The sequence below is a fragment of the Amblyomma americanum genome, chromosome 5, assembly GCF_052857255.1.
Source record: "Amblyomma americanum isolate KBUSLIRL-KWMA chromosome 5, ASM5285725v1, whole genome shotgun sequence".
NCBI lineage: Eukaryota > Metazoa > Arthropoda > Arachnida > Ixodida > Ixodidae > Amblyomma > Amblyomma americanum.
The window spans coordinates 152,238,215-152,259,440 of record NC_135501.1 but is presented as its reverse complement, the minus strand read 5'-3'; the positions used below and the strand labels follow the sequence as shown (position 1 = coordinate 152,259,440).

The 21,226-nt window shown below is 44.0% G+C and overlaps 2 protein-coding genes across 7 annotated transcripts in view; one reads left to right on the top strand and one right to left on the bottom strand.

Moving 5' to 3' along the window:
• Positions 1 to 3,308: 3,308 nt before the first annotated feature.
• On the bottom strand, positions 3,309 to 16,429 carry LOC144132823 (uncharacterized). The gene is made up of 6 exons (XM_077665503.1): positions 16,376 to 16,429; positions 16,108 to 16,178; positions 15,750 to 15,831; positions 10,849 to 11,019; positions 7,911 to 8,027; positions 3,309 to 5,428 (listed from the first exon to the last, which is right to left on the bottom strand). Exons 1-6 carry the CDS (start codon positions 16,427 to 16,429, stop codon positions 5,213 to 5,215), a joined length of 711 nt encoding a protein of 236 aa, XP_077521629.1. The 3' UTR covers positions 3,309 to 5,212.
• Positions 16,430 to 16,770: 341 nt separating this feature from the next.
• The window catches only part of LOC144132821 (echinoderm microtubule-associated protein-like 2), a 176,879-nt gene continuing 172,423 nt past the window's right edge, over positions 16,771 to 21,226 (top strand). For 2 of the 6 annotated variants that reach the window (XM_077665496.1, XM_077665492.1), the window contains exon 1: positions 16,771 to 16,934. In XM_077665496.1, coding sequence (XP_077521622.1) covers positions 16,913 to 16,934 — 22 coding nt within the window. In that variant the 5' untranslated portion in view covers positions 16,771 to 16,912. The remainder of the gene's footprint in view (positions 16,935 to 21,226) is intronic. The other 4 variants (XM_077665500.1, XM_077665497.1, XM_077665499.1 and 1 more) reach the window with 3 other exon arrangements.

The following is a 21,226-nucleotide window of genomic DNA, read 5'->3' as shown; positions in this document are numbered from 1 at the left end:
GAGACGCGAATTCGTTACCGTCAAATTTGACAGAAAAATTGTAAGTCACGTTACGTGCGTTACGTAGACTTTCGTTATGTGGGAAGAATACAGGTTAAAGTGTTTCAAAGAGCTTTTCTTCCAGCAATGTAGCAAATATTGCGTTGTTTTGAAAATTTAAAATTGTTTTTCGGGGAAAGGAAATGGCACAGTATCTGTGGTATCTGTCTCACATGTCGGCGGACGTCTGAACCATGCCGTAAGGGAAGGGATAAAAAATAGAGGAAGGACTAAAGAGAATAAGGCAAGAAAGAGGTGCCGTAGTAGAGGGCTCCGGAAGTTGGACCACCTGGGGATCTTTAACGTGCACTGACATCGCATAGCACACGGCGATTTTGCGTTTCGCCTCCATCGAAACGCGGCTGCCGCGGTCGGGTTCGGACCCGGGTACTCGGGCTCAGTAGTCGAGCTCTCTAACCACTAAGCCACCACGGCGGGGCAGCTGGGCACAAAGTGGTTAACATTTTGTAGCGAGAGCTACACTACGCTACCAAGTCGAGAATTTCGCCTTCAGCCAGGGAGGCCGATAGTGCGCATCCGCGAAACGAGGAGGAGCAGCAGGTGATGATGATGATACCAACTTTATTTTCCACCAGATAAGGAGGCCCCCTACTCCCCGGCACGCAGGCCTAGGTGGCGGGGGCCGGGACCTCCGCGATTAGAAGCAGGCAGAGTTCTCGACTCCTCGCGGCTTCTTCCGCCAGGCGGATGGCTTTTTGTTGTTGCTGTGGAGCAGGGACCTCGCTCCGCAGCAGGGCTTCCCTGGTTTCTCTACAATTTATATTTCTTTAGCCCCTGGGGAGCTAGCTAGCGCATTCCCAGATTATTTGGTCGAGGGTCCCTCTCGGCCCACAGTGCTTGCACTTATCGTTTTGTCTCTCATATTTCTGAACATGATATTCCCAGGCTGGGTTTACGAAGTTCCCAGCTTGGAGGCGCCGCCATGCGATTGCCTCCCTATTGTTTAGACTTTTGTCCGGCGGTGGCACCAGTCTCCTTTGTAAACTATAATTTTCGGCAATCTCCGTATAATTTTGCAGAAGCTCGCCCATGACGCGCGGCGCATGACGTCAGAGCTCCGCCGCCGCCACGCGTGGAGTCGTGGATAAACTGCGCATGTGCGGCTGTGTGCATAAAAGCTGAGGTGATACGACTCGGTGTATCACAATCGCTTCGTATGGGTGACGAAAAGGAGACTTTAGCCGCCGCTATGCGGCGTTATCGTCAGGAGAAGATAAATTAATTCTTCGGACGCAGAAGTCGTCGCCTGGCACTTGGCCGCTCTGCAGAGAAAGAATGATCAGAAGGCTAAACGAGGCGGCGGAGACGCCTGAGCAAAGAGAAGAGCGTCTTGCCAAGCTGAGGCGCCAACAGGCGGAGCGTAACAAGCGGCGCATAGCAGATTGCATGGCCCCTTCGCAAGAAAATCAAGACGAAGAAATGGCAACAACATCACCATCAAGAACAACTGAAGAGGAGGATGTAAAGGCTCATCGTATAACTACTACTTTTCACGTCAAAACGTTCCTGTTTCCAGCAGTTAACCGTCAGTGTCTTGGCCACTTCCCCGTAGTGGGTATTTCGAGATTCCGTGGGGTCTGCTACCACACTGAGATCACAGCGCCGTCTGTGGCAGCAACTAGACAACAGCACATCTTGCATGGAGACCTGTAGCGCCGTCTACAATAGCATTGTAGAAACAACCACCTGCCGCGTGGAAGTGGTGACGTCACGGTCCAATATGGTGGATAGAGGTGGAACTATGTTAGTATGACGTCAGGGGACGAAATGGTGGCATAGTTTTGGTTTCTCGAGTCAAAGATGGCGGCCATTAAAATATTTGGTGCCAGGCGTCGATCGCTCCTCTAGGTAGAGAAGTTATGTTACTTCTCCGAACCGCTCAGGGTTTTCTTCACTGGTCCCGCTGGATGCGGAAAGACTCGTTTTACGCATGGCCAATAAAACTAACGCTCGCTACTTGAATGTCTTCCAGACGGTGGCGGCCTTTTTGGTCACATTCTTTGCTCTTTCCCAAACCGATGTAAATTTAAAGGAAAAAACTATTTTAAGCAAAGGAAATGGGGCAGTAACCGTCGCGATGGGCAGACAATCTCAGTGGACATCGGAACCAGCGTGCGGGCGCCGTAAGGAAACGGATAAAGGAGGTGGTGAGAGAAGATAAGAAGAGCTGTCGTAGTGGAGGGCTCCAGATTAATTTCGACCACCTGGGGATCTTTAACATGCACTGACATCGTACAGCACACAGCCGACTTCTTGTGTTTCGCCTCCATCGAAAATGCGGCTGCTGCAGCTGGATTCGAAGCCGGGTACTCTGTCTCAGTAGCCAAGCGCCTTAGCCACTGAGCCACCACAGTGGGTCAATAAATCTAAAGGGATATGTAATTTTAAACATGTTGGAAAATATTAATAGGTATTTCATGAAGATAACTACTTAAATAATACTTTAAGTCGCAAGCCACGAGATTATCGATTTGGTTGGTTTGGTGCTGTAGTTCTTCCTGCTGCTTTTTCTGATGCTATCTTACTAGCTATATAACTTTGGCGCTTGCATGTCTATTGCACCCTGAATAATGCTATATATGCTATGCTAATTGTAACTGTGTTGAATGCAGTTGTAATTACAATTAAATTTCTGTTGTAAGTTATGCTAACAGCACTGGCCGTATTGCAACACTGCGGAAGAGCGACCCCCTGACTCTAGCAACATGACATTTTACGCAGTAGACATGCACTCATGGATTTTTTTGTCAGGGTGTTTGCTAGAATGTTGGAATAATTAGCCCCTCTCTATGTCTTCCCAAAGCAGTTTTAGTGTTCGTCATAGCACCAACAACAGTAATTTACTCCTGCTTTAGTTTGTTACCTTCCTGAATTGCTATCTGGAGCAAACTGAGAGGTTGGCATCAGCAGAAAAATGAAAATGCTGACTGTCCGCTATTAATCTGTGTGGTGTCCGGATAGTGGAATTATAGCCAGACGTCCACTGCTGCCTGCGTTAGAAGCTCAGCATGTGTGTGCTTCAGGGGTTTGCATTGTGACACAAGGGCCAACTGTGCGTGTAATTGTAGGAAGCCAAATATTATTTGTTTTCCAGTAACTGGTTTAGTATACAAGCAGTTTGAAATTTCTGTAATAAGCAAAAGTCAAATCAATGCCTCTATCAAAGCATTCATATGACCCACGGAGCGAAAGACAAGCTGTGAAAGGTTTTATGTGTTTATTATCCTATAAATAAATAATAAAGTCATTTTTTACATAGTATAAATTTCATAAATTAAGCAACAAGAAATATTGTTCAAACATAACACAGCAGAAGCAGTTTACATGACTTAAGTTTCTAAAAAGATGAGCTAACTAGGTAATCTCATATGATAACATCAATTAACATGAGAATCGTGTATACAATGCAACGAAATTTCAGCATATACAGCTAGATGTTTTGCAGTTTCTCATTCAAACCAATAATTCACAAAAGCAATTTAGCTGGTTCTATGCCTGCTTGCTCTGGTTGCATGTGTAACCTGATAACAGCATTTGTGAATTTATATGTGCAAATGTGGGATGATGTAAAACTGGCAGCTTGAAACATATGTGCCTGCCAAATGAGCTGCCTTGGCACAGATAGTTTTGAAAATGTTAAAAAGTCACCAACGCTTCCCATACACTAGGCAATTCTAACTCTTTCAGCAGATATAAATACAACACATAGCAAAAATCAACACATTGCAGGTTTGCTCATATATGTTATATCAAAATTTTAAAAAGTCCCAAAAAGCACCATAGAAAAAAAATGTGTTCCTCCTTTTCTAATAAAAGTTAAACTAGAAGCAAAAAAAATTAAATAAAGCAAACCCACAATGTATCTGTACAGCACAGACACTGAAATCAAAGTAAAACAACTGACTAGACAATGAAATACTATATACCTTGAATTGATAAACCTAATGTATGACACACCTGAGCCACCTTCAAGTTTGACAAAAATATTTCATACAATATATAACAAAAGTGCAAAGCATATACATATATAAAAGCTTTCTCTTAACATTGTCTATGAATGCAAGCTGACAAAAAAACTTAGTCTCAGGACTTGAAGGTAGTCAGCTGGCTTTCACTGCTATGTACAGGAAGCCTAGGTTTGGCAGCTACGACATAGCAATGATGCTGAAACTTGTCTGCACACAGCTCTGTTTCACATCCAATGAAAGCACTCCAATAGTACAGCACACAGTATGAGTATACAGCAAGTGACTTTTGTAGAGCTCATAACATATTACATTTCGTTTTGTTGGACAGTGAGTACACCAGTTGACTGCATGGGAAAGGTCTTGAAAGCAACGAAAAAACATTATGAGAAGATTTTAGCTGAGCAGAAATGAACCAACTTGTTAGCAGCGCTCAACAGTTTGTTACAGAATGGAACCAGACCTTAATGCGCAGAAAATTGCTCCTTGACACACATCGTTGCACCGTTGTGCCACTTGGCGACACTGTAGAATAGTGCTAACATCACTTCGGGACAAATATGATTGAGATTTCTACTGATATATACCATTGACTTATTTCTGCTTAACACATGTAGAGGCAGCATATATGACCAATATGGAGTTTTGAAACATCACATGTACGGCTCAGGCAAAAAAAATGGAGGTAAATAGCTTTGCATTGGTATAGTTTTAACCGAAAACAAGCAATGCAACACCGCAGAGGAATGTTATGCTATGTGCAACGTGAAACATCAATAGATGGTGCTACCTTGATCGGATAAATGGAGCTACCAGCACGAGCAAGGCGGCGCCATCTTTTGACAGTCTGTGCAAAATGTTACATGTCGCTGAAGGGATGGAACACTAGCCAAAAGAAAGCAGCAGGACAGGAGGTCATACTTTTGGTCAAGTGCATCCTTGTAGGAAGAGAATCAGTGGCATCAGACAAGACGTGCGGGTAATTCAGAATTTTCCCCTAGGTTAAATTTGACCACAAACGTGCCAACAGTTTAGGCAAGTCAGGTATTTGAAACCTATATCCATCAGCGATGCATCAGTTAGTAAGCATGAAGCAGGGTAACACACATGGCCTGTACAAAGAAAAGAGAAGAAAAAAAGGACGGCCTTTACTGCAGCAGAACAGTTTGCTGCACAGCACGTCATGATTAATGTAGCAACTTTCCCAGAGAGATGAGTTCACCTGTAGAAGACACAACAAAATACTCGGGTGCTTCTACCAACGGTCTCGACATCACACAATCGGTGGTGATGTTCACAATTGAGGTATTTGGCATTGCTGTTGGAACTACTTGATCATATGAATTTGGCGATGCCTCCTGCTGTGATGACCCAGCAGCCATCCAGTCCTCCATTGATATGCCCTGGGGTGAGGATGACAAATATTTGAGAATCAATTGCAGGGAAGCCATGCTGTTGTGCTGCATAGCACCCAGCGCCCCCACCCCTCTCCCCATGCAAAGGATTACGCCTTTAGTGCCACCCGAACAAAAAAAAAAGTGCCTGGCTACATGCCTGGCTGGATATAATTGAATTTCGACATTTGTTCGTCGATTATATTTGTTTTTATGTTTATAGGTCTTAGCGCCCCAAAGCAATTAACTCAGGTTGTGAGGGACGCCATAGCGGAGGGCTCCGAATAATTTTCATCACTTGGGTTCTTTAAAGTGCACTGACATTGCACAGTACATGGGCCTCAAGCCTTTCGCCTCCATCAAAATGCGACTGCCCCGGCTGGGATGCAACCCATGTATTTCAGGTCAGCAGCTGAGCACCATAACCAGTGAGCCATTGCGATGGCTTGTTAGTCAATTATGTTTAAGGGAATGTCTAATGATGGAGTATATTTCAGTCAAGAGAATAATTTCCCATTAACATCCACCTGAGTGCAGTCACAAAGCTATAAGACTTTCTCAGAAATTTCGTAGTTGAAAAAAAAATATTTGGCCTGATCAGGAACTCAAACCTGATAGCAGTGCATGCTTGTCCAAGGTAGTCGACGTACAAACTGAGCTAACTAGGAATTGGTAATTATTTACTCTATTCAGATATTTGCGATACAAAGCAAGCAAACAACTTCCAGTCTGCGCATAAGAAGCTCAGATGGAATGAATTCTGCTCCATATCACGCACCTACAGTTGTGCAAACATTATCAGTGTACATTGTTGATATTGAACTTGAGGTTGGATATATGGAACTTGGAGAGTATACTGCCAGGTTTAGTATGTTATTTCTCTTGTTTTTCACAGTGTCTAGCTTTTCTTGCAGCCAGAAGCTGAGCAATGCTGATGAGTTAGTGAAATTCAATTGATTGATTGATTGATTCCTTTGTTTTTTATTTTCTGTGTTATAGGCTCATTTATATTTATATATTTATTCATATCTTTACTAGACTTAAAAGATGCAACCACCATTCTTGGCTGTTGTTGTGTGGTGCAGAAGAGTCAAAAAGCAAATGCACTGACATACCCCATCTAGCGCAAGCTTCCGTAAGGTAAAAGCTCAACCCAGTTCTGCAGCATTGAAGGACTCTGATGTTGCCTTGAATATCATGCCACGCCTCACAAATCGTGCGACTATACACATATACATGTAGTCAGCGGATGTGCAGGATGTTGTCACAAGAAGGTAAAGCAAAAAATTCTCTGCAAAAATTCTTGTGAGAGAATTAACTCGTTAAATCGAAGACCCTGGTGTGAAAATTTAATTTTCCTTTTTGTCACAGCTATGTCGGCAGGTATATTGTCTTGAATATTGTTTCTGTAAAAGTGGCTTTTAAAAGTTTATTCACTTTTGACACATTCCAACGAACCAACTAGTTTTTCATGTCTGTTGTGATGACTGAGAGATTTTCTTCTTTCCTTTGTTGTGTGATGAATCGTTGTGTGACCAACTATCAACAAAACTGTTACATGCGGGGTGAACTGTATACTGAGCTGCTCGATATATATTTAATAAATTTTCGCTCAGTGGGTTTCACTGTCCATAAATTGAACTGCTTGAGCACTCCTTCTTTTGACGTGCAAGCACTGTGAACAGGTGGCATATATAAGAGTAATAACTCAATTTTTGTGGCATTGATGACAGCGGTAAAAATTAACATTTGATGGACTTATAAAGATCTTTAAATCAGAATAAAAAAAATTAAACCTGATAGCTTACACTCCTGGCTCTCAAAGCTTGTTCCTTGCATAAAGCTATTTGTATGGTTACAAAACCAGGTTTCAACAGTTCCTTACATTGCATGACTCACAGTAGTCATGTGGTCCAGAAAGAGTATCTTTAGTACAGAGACAAGTCAAAATGACATATGACATGGATTCGCAGTGGTGCGAGAATTCTTCATGAAGAAATGAAAGATGCAGTTGTGAGGGAAGGGTTGAGAGGGAGTGAAAGAAGGACGAGGCACCGTAGTGGAAGGCGCCAGATTAATTTCGAGACCACCTGGGATTCCTGAGTACGTCCTAGCTCACACATGCAATGCGTGCGTTCATAAGATTAGGTTTAATAATAATAACAAAATTACTATTAATAACAACAATGATGATGGCAGTGATAATAATAATGAATATTGTGATCTCTCTTTTGCATCATTGTACAGATTACTTGTGCTGGAGACAAGCAAATCAAGTCGCCAATAATGACAGCTTGACTCTGCAGGGGAATCCCCACAATTGCATTGCAGATTTGGAAGAGGGAAATAATTGAAGTATTGCATAAAGTGATCACACCATCTGTGCAAAAGCTGAGCTTAATAAAACATTCGCACTGTAAGCAAACAAATTGTTTTCCCTTTCTTACGTCTTCCTATACTTAAAGAGTGATAAGCAAAGATGTACACTCACATAGAGTTCCCAGTCCCTACTTTCTTGTTTCATGTGAAATGTTTGTGGTGGGGAATGCACGTCCGGTACGACTGCATCATCATTTCTGGCACGATGAGTTTCAGCAGGAGGCAGCATCTGGAGGCATGACATGGAAGAACATCGCTCAGGCAGACAAGTGGTACATGGTTCTTGAAAGGGAACATCTGTGCAAATGCATCAGCCTTGGAAAGAATATGGTGTTTAAAGTATCGCATCAGTTTAAGTTAGTAAATTATGCGATGAAAGTCTTAATATGACTAATGGATGCAAGTTTGCAATGAACTGAAACAATTGCCTAATTCAAACGTCCGATTTATGGCAGTGCAGTTTACTCGGACGATTTTTGGACTGTTTTAATTCCTTAAAGTGCAACACCAGAAGCGGAACCTTGAAACACGTCTTTGTCAATCATAGCAACTGCCTTGGAATCAGTTTATAGTATGCCTTAGTGGGAACATTGTTTCATGATGCAGTATTTCAAGATATTATGTTTCAAGATACAGTGATGATGTTTTGAGATGCAGTGGATTCCCATTATTTGAACTCGCTTAGGTAATTCAAACAACTGGCATATTCGAACTGAGGTTTAGGTCTCATCAATATCAAGAGAATTTCACCTCTGCATGATTTGAACAAACCTTCAGTCAGTCCCCTTAAACTTGACTGTAATGGGTTCGAGAGGGTTTCCACTACACCGCACAGTGTGCTCAAGGTGGGAAGGGGGGGGGGGGGGGGGGGCATATTTTTTGGAAACGGTGCAAAAAATCTAATATGTTCTATACTCCTTCTTCACCAAGGCATCAGGCATACTCGCATGACCTAGACAGTCATATACCAGTAGGCTCATTTCACTTATGCCTCACACAAGTCAGCTGGTCAGAGATAACGGCCTACCTGCAGTCACTTCCACAAACAAGATGCAACAAGTGAAAAAAAAAAATTCCTGCATGCTTTGGCAGTGGCAATTTGTGAAGATTGTGCAGGCAGGCTTAATTAGTTCAAGAGAGGCAGAACCTGACAGGGCTGCGAATCCAATTTCCTTTTAGCATTCTGTCCCTTCAGCGCCACTCAAAGACATCAAGTTAATTGTTTCAAGCTGCTCCGGCGAAACAAATTAAATGTCACTGCAGTACCAAACCTGTATATGGAACTGCCAGATCAACATTCACCTATCATTGGCCATAGTGCGGCTCAGAAACATTAGAAAGCTATGGATAGCATCAAATACCTGGCTGCCTGATGCAAAAGGAGTCGCTTAGGTGCCATTTGAAAATCCAGGGCGGCACTATGTTGATCTAAAGTGCAGTGAGGCAAAAGCCTTTAGCGCGGTGTTGCTGCTTGTGTCACTGATGTGTGGTTAAGATGATGATTAAGTACACAATTGTTTGTGAGCCTTAGATGCTGGAGACACTGGAGGGCGTTCGGGAGTCATCCGTCTGATCCGACGCCGTTCCGCAAACATTCTACAGTGTCCTTACGCTATACAAGAACTACATATGTGTTGGCAGGAAGTAGCATAGTCGTTAGCACGCTCGTCTGTGGAACTGTAGGATGGTGGTTCGAATCCCATCGTTTCTTATCGAGTTGACGTCATTTGATTGACAGCTATAGTGTGACAGATTTCACGGATGGATGGACAACGATGAGCTATTAAAGGCTTTCGCCTTAAAAGCCACAAAGGAGAGGAAGAGGAGAAGGAATTAACGGCAGGGGAGAGGGGCAGTGATGTTTAATTTGGAAAATTTGAGAAGTAAAATTTGGCAAACTGGGAATTTTTATGGAGTTTAAAGAAATTTAAGAACCCAAATTGCCTCGCTTGATCTGAATTGCCAGAGTTTTCAAACTGCTGCAGAAAAACAGGGCCTGAAATAGAGATATTTATGTCTGATTGAGGGTACTTTCGCTTATGGCATGGAACGTCGAGCGGTTAACTCGGGGGGACCACCAGTTTACTACTCCGCATTGGGAAAGGGATGGTAGGACATGATGGGGAAAGATAAAACAGAGCCGAGTTGAATGTGAAAGATGTGAAGTGTGGAAGGACTTTTCATATTGCAGCTAAAGTTGTCCGTATCGCTATGCTGAACTTAAGAAAGTGAGGCTTATTCTTTGGCAAGGAGGGTGCTTCGTAATAGACAGAGGCAAGGAAGGTTCATGAATGTTCTGTGCATGAATACCATTTTTGGTGAACCTGGTGTTGTCATTTTACGATATGCTACCAAACTTGCTTGGTAGAGCAGCATTGACAGTGGGCACAACAGACAGAGCGGCACTGAGCACACTCTTGGCCTTGTTTTGTCTTGCACCATTTCGTACAATGAAATGTCCCGACAAAAATGAACAAGCTCCCAGTACAAATGTCTCGAAAGACATGAGCAAGTGAAGTTAATGGTCCTCAACACTAAGCAACTCACAGCTAATATGCAAAGAATGAAAATGCGGCATTTCGACATAGCCTGAGACAAATATAAAATGCGCAGAAGCTCACTGTGACCTGCAATGCATTAGCAGCGGATCAACGCTACGTTGAAGAAGAAAAAGAACTGCGACATGAGACAGGACTTAAGGCAGAGAAGTGGACTATACAAGTGATACAAGTCTGCACAAGTCCTGTCTCAAGTTGCAGTTCCTTTTCCTCTTCAACATGTCGGACCAACTGGGCCCAACCTTCACGCTGTTCTGCTGAGCTAGGTTTACACTTTATAACAAATCAATGTGCCTTCAAGCAAACATCCAGCTACACTGCTCATTTTACTGGCCTGTAAATGCACAATTTACCAGCATTGCTGGGCTCGCATTCATTCGTAAACATTGCTCCTACACCATATCTTGTGCATTGCAGCCCATATTGACCACAATAATAGGGCAATTTCAAAGAAGTTTAATTGGCTTCTGATGTGTGATGGTCGTCAGTCACCTTTTTCTGGAAGGCTGCGGGCGCCCATGCGGCTTCTGTTGGCTGGTGCCTTCGGCTGTTTGGGAACAGGTTGCAGTGAGCTGGGGGCCGTCTTCGACGTCTGGCGCACATTGAATGGATGGTTTCCTCTAAGAACGTGTAGTAATCGATCGTTCTCCTGAGCTTCACATTCTGCAAGGGCGCATGATGTGCAAACGTATACATGCGGCTGTTTCAGTGAAGGACACAAATTCATTACAACAGCAGCACTTCTAGTCGACATTTCCAATGCTGGTAGTGACCTAAATGCTTAGTGCAGTTTTAGGAAGAGAAATATTTGACAGCGCTGGTATATGATAGTGGTACAGATACGGTTTACCATTCCAACATTGCACATGGGCCTTGAGAGATGCTGTAGTGGAGGGCTCTCAGTTAATATTGACCACCAGGGGTCCTTTATCGTGCACTGACATTGCACAGCGCATAGACGTCCCTTCCATTTGGCCTCTATCGAAATGCGGCCACCACATCCGGGATTCGATCCCCGCGACCTTGGGATCAGCAGCTGAACACTATATCCAGTAAGCCAATGGTGGAAGGTAGAAGTGATTTGAAATATTCTCTTCACTCCCAGTGAGCAGTGGAATGATTATTATACACAAAGGCAACATGCTTTTTGAATGCAGTGTACTTCCATTAATTCAAATGCTCTTAGACAGGCGCTTTGATGCCATCAACGTCAAGTGCATTCAAAATTAAGGCTCCTGTTAAATTCAAACCCTGCATATTTCAAAAAAATTTTTTGCCCCTTTAATTTCGCATAATTGAGAGGCAACACTGTATATAACTATCAATTATGATCTGATCAGTGCACTCAAGTCCAGCAACATCTGTAAAATTAATTTTGCTGGTTAATGACAAGAAATTCTTTGGGAAGAAATGGTGTGCTTTGTACTCCTGCACTGATGCATGCTGGTTGTTTCTCATAGCTCTCCTCTCTATGGATTAACATTATCCAAGAACGGCAATCCATTCGTTACAACAGTAAAACTTTTAACTGCTTGTACGCCAATAGATTGGCTTCAAGCAGGAAATGATGAAACATATACATGCTTAACCACATTGTCTCTTTCTGACTGGTTATTAGAGAAATGGACACGTCATATATATACAGGGTGTTTCACCAAAAACTTTACACAATTCTTAAAAATAGGTTTTTTGAGTCAGAAGAGCACTTTTTTTTGGCATAACATTGTCAGCATTGTAGTACATAAAGATACAGCTAATATGTCCTAACTAGAAGGCTTTTTCAGTTCATTCAGTATTAGTTTAAATTTAAACTAATACTGAATAACCTTTTTCACTATTACTGTTAAGCTCCTTAATTATTGAGAGACAATTAAGTAGCCCATCGTAAGTAATATTTATATCACTTTTTAGAAATTCGAAAATTTGGTTACCCTCGGCGCTGTGGCCCAACAAACTGACAAGGATGTAATGCTGACAGAAAATTCGTAAAGGCACTGTAGAGATGAAATATGGTGGGAACCCAATTTATGATCAAATTTATAGTCATAAATTTTGACTGAAATTTCTGCATCCATGCAGTCATACTGCTGGAACTAGTTTTACGAAGGCTATGAACGAAAACAGGCTGGAGAAAGGTGCAAAACAATAACACAAAAGCTTAATCTTTCAACCACAGCTGTGCAGAAATGCAAGATATTCTAAGCAAAGCCCCAAATCATATGCACATGCTGTGATGAATTAATTTAGAAAGTTGTAAACATCAGCATGAGATACTTGCTTCCTGTTCCAGTGAAAACTCCTACTAGAATTATCGGTCCAAGGTTATGTCAGCTTGGCATGCATGATTGCAAAAATTGGTTTTTGAGAAAAGGAAAGACACAGTAATTCTCTTACTACTACACCTCAACCATGTCATGGAAGAAGGGAGGAAGGTTGGACAGAAGAGAGAAAGAGGTGGGGTAGTGGAGGGCTCCAGAAAAATTTAGACCACCTGGGGATCTCGCACATACACTGAAAACACACAGACGCTTTACCTCTGCATTTTCCTTGCAAGAGATGTAGTAACTACCCTTTCCAATGAAGCAGCAGCAGTTCATAGTATCGAGTAGAACGAGTATGCATTGTAATGAGTACATGTCCTAATATTGCGTGAGAAGCACATAACATGCATGCTTTGCAGAAACATTACAGGAAGTACTAACCGGCTCTCTCTGACTGTGAATCCGTTTGTCATTCACTTGGCATGTTATGCTTTTTCTGGTTTTACAAAGTTCTAAATTTCAGAAACAAATTCTCAGTGCTCACAGAGTATGAATATGTCCGCTAGGTCACATTAAAATGTTGAAAAAAAAAAGAAAAGAAATATTGGTTTTTGAGGAAAGGAGATGGCGCAGTAATTGTCTCACATCCCCTGCCCACCCAAAATGTGCTGTAAGGGAAGGCAGGAAGGTGGGAGTGAAAGAAGAAAGAGAGAAATAGGTGCCTTAGTGGAGGTCTCCTGGGTAATTTCCACCACCTGGGAATTTTTAAAGTGCACTGACATCGCACAGATATGTCATGTTTTCGTCAGAGGTATGTATATCCATTTCAGCTGAAGTGACATTTTCGCTTTCAGCTGGGGCTACCTGGAAGTGGAAATTTTCCAGCTGGAGATGATTTTCAGTTGTATAATCCAAGTGGAAACACATGTGGGATTTAACGATTTCCAGCTGGAAAAGCATGCATGATTTCCGGTTCAGTAATCCAGCTGGAAATAGGAACTTTTTTTTATTTGGGAGGCCATTGCATTACTCAATGCCTCCTCTAACCATTCTATGAGGAACGTCATATACAGGGTATTTCACCTATGACTTTGCACAAAATTTAAAAATAGGTTTTCTGAGTTAGAAGAGAGCTTTTTATCGGCATAGCGTTGTCAGCGGTGTGGTACATCAGAATACAGCTAAGACGTGCTAGCTAGCAGGCTGGTTAAATAGTTAACTTTTTAGCCACCACTGTTAGGATCCTTAATTATTGAGAGGCGTGTAGCTAACTATAATTAATATCCACATCAATTTTTAGAATTTAGAAAATGCGGTTAGCCTCAGCACTGCGGCCCAACAAATTCTGGCTACACCGCACCAAGATACATGCAATTTTGAAAAGATTGAAGGCAAACCAACCTCTCCTGTGCACATAACTCGTCGAAATAGCCAAAATTTGTTGGGCCACAGTGCAGAGGCTAACCTACCTCATTTTCGAAATTATAAAAACTGATATGGGTATCAATTACAGTAGGCAACATATGCCTCTTAATAATCAAGGAGCAGTAATTGAAAAAGTTAACTATTCAGTATTAGCTAACCAGCCTTCCAGTTAGCGTGTCTCTACTGTATCCTGATGTACAACACCGCTGCCAATACTATGTAAAAAAAAAAAAGCGCTCTTTTAATTCAGAAAGCCTGTTTTTAAAGATTGTGTGAAGTCTTAGGTGAAACACCCTGTGCACACAGTGCCAGGAACACAAATATATGTTATAGTAAAAACTGCAGCCTCATTCTCCTCAAACGCACTTCTGACATATACTATGCTTCTTCTCTCTGTGCGTCTAGCTCTCACAGCCTGAGTCGCTTTGAGACGTTAAACCCTCATAAAACCAAAACCAAACCTTCTCTCTGCAGCTTTCATTTTCAAGGCGTGCGTAAACAGTTCGTATTGTTTCCTTTGTAGTTTTAAAATACATTCAGTCACAGCTAGAAGATTCCTTTTTCATTTCATTTTAAGGCACAGCGTTACGTCATCATGTCCTGACAGGTACCATTTGTGTTGTCAAATGCTGTGAGCCTTGGTTACCATGAATCAGGAGGACACATTGTAAAAACACAGTGCCTCCATTTTTCGCCACTGTAACAGCAACATTCACCCTTCACGATTTTATGGAAGTTGATGCGCTGCAGTGCATTAAAGGGGCCCTTACATTTCCAGTATAAATGTACAGGCGGCTGCTTAAGTTTTGAGAAGACAGGTGCTGAGACAACGAGTTCTCCACTTTTAACAAATTTGTCCAAGGACTGAAGGTGTAGAGTACTTGTTTACGTACACTGGAAGTGTGACACTCTTGACACAGCATATCCGCAAACTTCTGCTCGTTTGTGCAAGAGTGGAGATGCTGCCATAATGTTGTGCATTCTGACGACTAATTAAGCTGTCACAATATGTAGTCTAGCAATACCTGTATTAGTAGTACCAGCAGTAGTAACACAGCAGTAATACCACGCAGTGAAGTGGTTACGTGCACTTTGTGTGTGACATCAGCAGAGTCAAGGTGTCCGAAGACAGTCCTCTATTGTATTTCGTTCGGTTACAAAAACTGTCCATTACTTTGGTCGCGTGTTCTGGACTGCTGCGTAAGATTTTCTAAAGAAACAACAAAAAAAAGTCGGTATTGCAATTGCTGTGAGGAAGCTCTGAACGCAGAGCGGCGGAGTGCGGGAACTACTTCATCGTAAATATGGGATTTCATTGAAGGGGTCGATCCCCCAGTGCCGGGGTCTCTGCAAGCAGATATCAGAATAACTGGGACCCGTTGATAGGAAGAAGATGGCGCCACAATTTTGAAAAAAAAAAAAAAAACGCGGTAACATGAGAAATATTAGTTCCTTTGATCTTCAAGAGATGGAGCGACCAACCCTTCGTATCAATCGTTGTAACTTTTTTTTTTTTTTTTACAGCGAAACTTGGCATTGGCACTTTTCATAAAAGCTTAAGGAAAAAAATATAAGAGTGGCAGGCCACACTAGGATGCAAGTCGAGGAATGAAGAATTAAGCTGTGTGCTCAATCAATTAGCTTGGACCGCTGCACTTCTGTATATCTTAATTCTTGAGCGCCATCGGCACGGATAGAGCATTGTACCTTGCTTTTGTAGATTCTTGGGTCGAGGGGCACTTGGTCAGTAAGCTCGTCTAAGGTCTGCATCAATTCTCTGTGACGCGTTCTGCAAAAGTGAATAAAAATAAAAATGCCATTCGTGATCTGCAAGAATAAGTTGCATGCAGGAGTAAAAGTCGGGCTAAGCTATGCGACAAAACTATTTTAAAATACTTGGTCGCTTTATGCTGCGGTAGTGACAAACTCTACAGTGCTCAGTTCTTCAGCAGACGAACACCGTGCAACACTAGTTCAAACACCGATTGGCCCAACGTTGGTTAAATTGGGCCATAGTAGTACGTAACCCACATGCGTGCATTCTTTTTGCATTTCGCGTACGTACCTTTCTTTTTCGGTGTGCGAAAGCTTGCGTGTGAGTGCTCCCGTGTCATCGGAACGACGCGAATTTCGCTTCTGGAGTGAGCAGACAAGAAAAAAAAACGCAATGAATTATGTGCCGCATAAATGATGCGCGTCAAGCACAGTGCGCGCCATCAAGAAACGTCGGAACCCTTGTTTTCACACCAGCCTATGCTGCTTTACACTCATACAGTGATCAGGCCAACTATCTGTTTGAAATGCTAACTAATTCGGAGGTATTAAACCATTACCTTGCGAGAATTCTTCATTGCTGCTGGTCGTCTGCTAAGTCGATTCCCGCTCATTTTTCCCGCTCAAGCGGCCCCCAAGCGGCCAAAACGCAACTTAGTGTATTGTCTAAAACTGTTAGTTTATTCAATTGTACAAATGTAGAACAGCCCTCGAGGTCTTAAAAGAATGCATGTTGAAATCACGCCCTTGCTCGAAGTTGTTTAAAGGGTTTTGTTTATTCCAAAACCGTTACGTGTATAATGCAACTCGTTTTCGTTGCTCCGTCGCTCCGTTCCCCTTTAGATACATGATGCAACATAAGAGAAAGGTCAATTTCGAGCGGCCGCAGTCCGGCCGTGCTGTTCGCTAATATTCTAAGAGCTCGTCATGCTAATCGAAAGTGTTACAAGCCGTCAGCCGCGGTCAACGTAGTGCTAAAGAGCGCTTGGTGCTGCGCGCGCCGCGTCACACATCCGTAGCGTCGATCAGTAGTGCGGCGCCAGCGAGCACGCAAAGACGCTCGCTTCGCTCCGGATAGCCGCATCGGCGGCGACAGCATGGAAAACATGGATCCCCTCGGTGAGTCGATCGTCACCGATGATCTGTTTCACACTATTTCGTTGCTCGTTGCTGAGCGGCGCCCGTCGCTGTCTTTCCTCGCATCGTGTTGGAACGTTGCTCATCGTTACATTGCGGCTTGTACCGCGAGACGGTGAAGCGTACGTCAGTACGCGCAGTACGTTAAAACGACAAGCTGGTCGCTTTTGGCGATCGCGTTGTACGCGGTTCTCCTAGACCCGTTACCATTTTTTTTTCTGGACTCTCGTCGCGGCTTCGCGACTGGCGCTTGAACGGTTATCACCGTAGGGAGATAACGGCTCGCGTAACTGTCACAGCGGCGCCGTGTGTGGTACTTCGTTCCGTCCCTGTGCCCTTGTTTCGTGGGCACAGCCGCGTGTGGTGGTGGGTTTCGCCAGCCTCGCCTTTCCGCGTCGGTGGGCGAACGAGATCGACGCGGTTTCGCTCCGATCACCGCTGGATCCGGGTTTGTTTCGAAAGCGCGTCAATAATCTTCGAACCCCGTCGCGCACGCTGCTTCTGGAATCGCGCCGCGCGTTCCCCAAATCACGTCCTCCTGTGTCGGATGTGCGTGCAGTGTGGCGTGACAGCAAATCGTTGCCGTCGCGTTTATTGTATGCAAGAGCGCGGCTTCGGAGGCGGTGTTGTAAGAGCGGGTTTTTTTCTTTCCCCCTGCATTCCCCGGAGTGTGGTCAGCGTTGAGTCGAGTAAAGTGGTCGCGCCGGAGTCTAGAAGAAAAAGGGGTGCGAGGCCGGTGCAAGGGTGAATCGGAAAGCGCCGGCACTGCCGAACGAGACGCGGTAAAACATATGTGACCACTGATCAGCCTTGGGCGCCGTGCCAACTCACACGCCCCCCTTCGTCCGCCCATTGGGTTTTCTGTCATAGCGAATGAGCTGAGTGTCATTCGATCTGAATCATCCGGCTACTTTTAAGGGCGTGTTCGTGAGATGTTGCAAGTCGGGCTAAAGTTAGAACACGACTTTCTTTTTTGTTTGTTTGCTGTCTTTTTCGTTCGTTCAACCGGAAGTCATAACCTGCATCGCGATGGTTTCGTTTTATAACCATTTTGAATGTCGCTCGGCATTGCGCAGTTCTTGGTTGTGTACTACTACACCACCATGAAGGAATGATTAATCTGTTCATGCGATTGTTTGTTTTGTAGTTTTTGAGTCAAAATAGCCGCCAGTGCCACGGATTTAAATTTTTTGCGGAGACAAAACAGAAGAGGAATGACCAAAGATCGCCATTTTTTTGTTCAGTGATCATTGGCTTCGTAGTTCGTACGACCCCGTGGGAGTGACCATATAATTTACTTCCAGATCGCATTTAATACTCCTTTCTCCTAGACATCGTTGCTGAGTCTTAGGCTCGTTTTCGCAACGTGTTTCACATGAAAACTAATCGTGTTTGTACTACTACTGCGCCCGACTTACGTAAGGCGACCAAACACTACTACATTTCGCCTTATGCTGAAATGGTCCCCGTGTCGCTTTTTACTATGCTTGTCGCTTTTTGAACTGTTCCGCTTGGTACTTATTTTGACGTAAAAGCCCCGGTGGGGGTATTACGAAAAAGAAATAAATAGGGTACAGAGTGCACAATATACAACACGCCATGTAGTACTGTCACAATAGTGTGACAAATATTTCAAACATTTTGCGTTGATTATTTCAGAGGTTCTTGAATTTCAGTGGACTGCCTTCAAATGCTCTAAAATTTTGCAGGTTAATTAATTTTCAGTGGCGACGGTCAGAAACTATTTGTTAAATGCGTTCGTAGAACCGTGCAAGCGTTGAATCATCGCAGGATTATAAAAAACAAAAGAGTAGAAACGTGAGATAAGCAGCTAGCAACATGAAATTGTGAAGGTCGGGATTATGAAAGTGTATAATGCGCTCAGTTGGTCGAATTTACAGTGCCGGGAGACGTCGCTAATGCTTATGCGGATGTCGTAGAAGCCAGTAGCAAGCGCACCTCAATTTTGTTTGCTTCTGACAGCGTCAGGCCAATTTGCCGGTGTTATTGTTTACGTTTTGGCTTCCAAGGCACTAGCGCGCGTTACTTTTGGAATGCGGCAAGGCAACGAGAAATTCCACGCCAGACAACGCTGAGTCTTTTTGGCGCCCGTAGTTATATGGGCCTTGTTATCGTGCAAAAAGGCAGCGAGATTTCGAACATTAAGAAATAGTTAAAAAATTTTCCCCTTCGCTACTGCACTCGGGCTCAGGTAATTTTTGAACTGCGATTTAAGCTCAGTACAGCCACACTCGATGTTACGTACACGTCTCTGGTGTTTGCTCGGTGTCATACATTGAAAGAAAGCGAAATGGGGAAGGGTTCTCGTGAGTGATTATTCCAGTCGTTGCTGTCGAGAAGGTCTGGGTCGAGCAACGTAGCAGTTCCGTACGCTTCTGCGTGTGCTGCTCCGTGTGTTCAGTGACGTCACTAGATGCAAGGAGGTCACAGTTGTTAGGAAGGCAGAGCGAACGCGTGAATGCTCGTGTGCCCCACAGTATCTTGGCACCGAGGTTTCCATGGCCATACTCTCTCCCACATTGGAGAGCTTGCCTTCGCACGACAGTTGGCAGGCATAGCGGAGCAGTTTTCCAGCACCTCTATATGAGTCGTTGATCTTAAGGTTCATGACTGCTTTCACGAAGAGCTGTATATTAATGATTTTTTTTTTAATTTTCTTACGAGCGCCGCAATTGGTCGTCCAGTGAAGACGAAAGGTCTGTTGTTGCGAATGTAACGCTTCTTTAGCGGATGTATACGGTCCGCCTTCTCGGAGAAAATGAAAGAAGGGAAAAAGGAAAGAAAGTTTTGGGTTGGGTGCGTATTATTCAGTGCGTGACAAGCTACGCGCTGTGGAGAAAGGCTGGGCCACTGCGCGGCAAGGCATGCGCGGCTCTCTCTTCTTTCCTCGTTATTTCCTTTCTTCTTGCTATTCTTTTTCGTCTTCACTTCGGCCATTCGGTCTCTTCTTCTGCGAGAGTTCGCGCTACCCTTTGTTGTGGCGGTTGCTCGCGTGCTGCTGCTGCTGATGGGAGAATCGGCGGGCGCGTTTTCTCCCCCGTCACGGTCGCGCGGGGTTTCGTTCGCGCGAGCTCGGTTTCGCGATTCGAGATCTTTGCCCGGCGACCGCCTGCCTTTCTTTCGTTTACTGGCGTTTTTCTCTTCTTTCTTTCCCCGTTTCTTTCTCGTTTTCGCTTTTTCATTCTTTTTTTGCGAGAGCAAAGTGTTTTTGCTGGTGTTGCCTGGCCGGCATCCTGCTTCGAAATTTTCGTCGAACATTAATTCGCCTCCCGACTGTCGAAACTTGGAATCGGAGCGACAGCGCTGTCTACCAGGCGCTACCATACTAGCCCAATGAGGCTTTGGCAGGCCTGAACTTTTTAAATGTTTTCTTGTTGCGAAGTAAATTGATTGATTGATTGATCGATTGAAGTCCGTCTTTCGAAGTCCATTCGCCCGTTCCAATAAGCCGGGCTGTCAAGCGAACATCTCTATCCTTTGTCCTCCCTTAAACGTGGGAAGAATGAAGGGCCAATTCGTGGTCTCGTCTGTTCATCGCATATATTGCAAAGTTTTACCGAAGACAGTTTCTCGGGATTTCGGGAGGCGTTTCGTGCACGTGGCTTGACATACCCGGCTGACGGCTGTGTCTTGTAATGTGTAATTAAAGGAAATAAGCGACGGGGATGTATAGGCGCTGATGTTGTGTTTAGTGCGCACTGGACAACTTTCAGTGTGTAGTGTATAGTGCGTTCGAAAAGCTTGTTCTCTTCTTTTTTTTTATCTAGGTAGTAGTCCAGACTAGCTTGACGGCGGCGAGTAAATTGCGTTAATGTTTTAATCTGTTTTTTTTTTTGTGCGCCCCGTTTAAATGCTTTCCTTCTGTGAGCGCTTCGCAACCGCGTATTTGAGCTCCGAACTAGCGCTGGTCCATCTATGTTTAATGGCTGTGCAAAGTGGGTAGAACCGATAGGTCTCTCAGTGAGCCTGCAGCAGCAGCTGCTGCGATGGCGGCTCAGCAGGTTTGACTCAGCGGCTCGGCGATACAGCGTAAACATGGCGGCGCAGGCAATCGTGCTAGCTTCCGGTTTCCAGAATGTACGCCGCGGTTGGCCCACAGGGAGAAGGTATATGCACAGCGGAGTCTCGTTGTTTAAAACGAACTCCTTATCCGAACTCATATATGCTTCGTTCCCGTCATCGCGGCATGCATTAAAAGTCGGAACTCCTCCGGAAAGTTACGAGAAGGAGTGTAATTTCTGCAAGACTCAGTC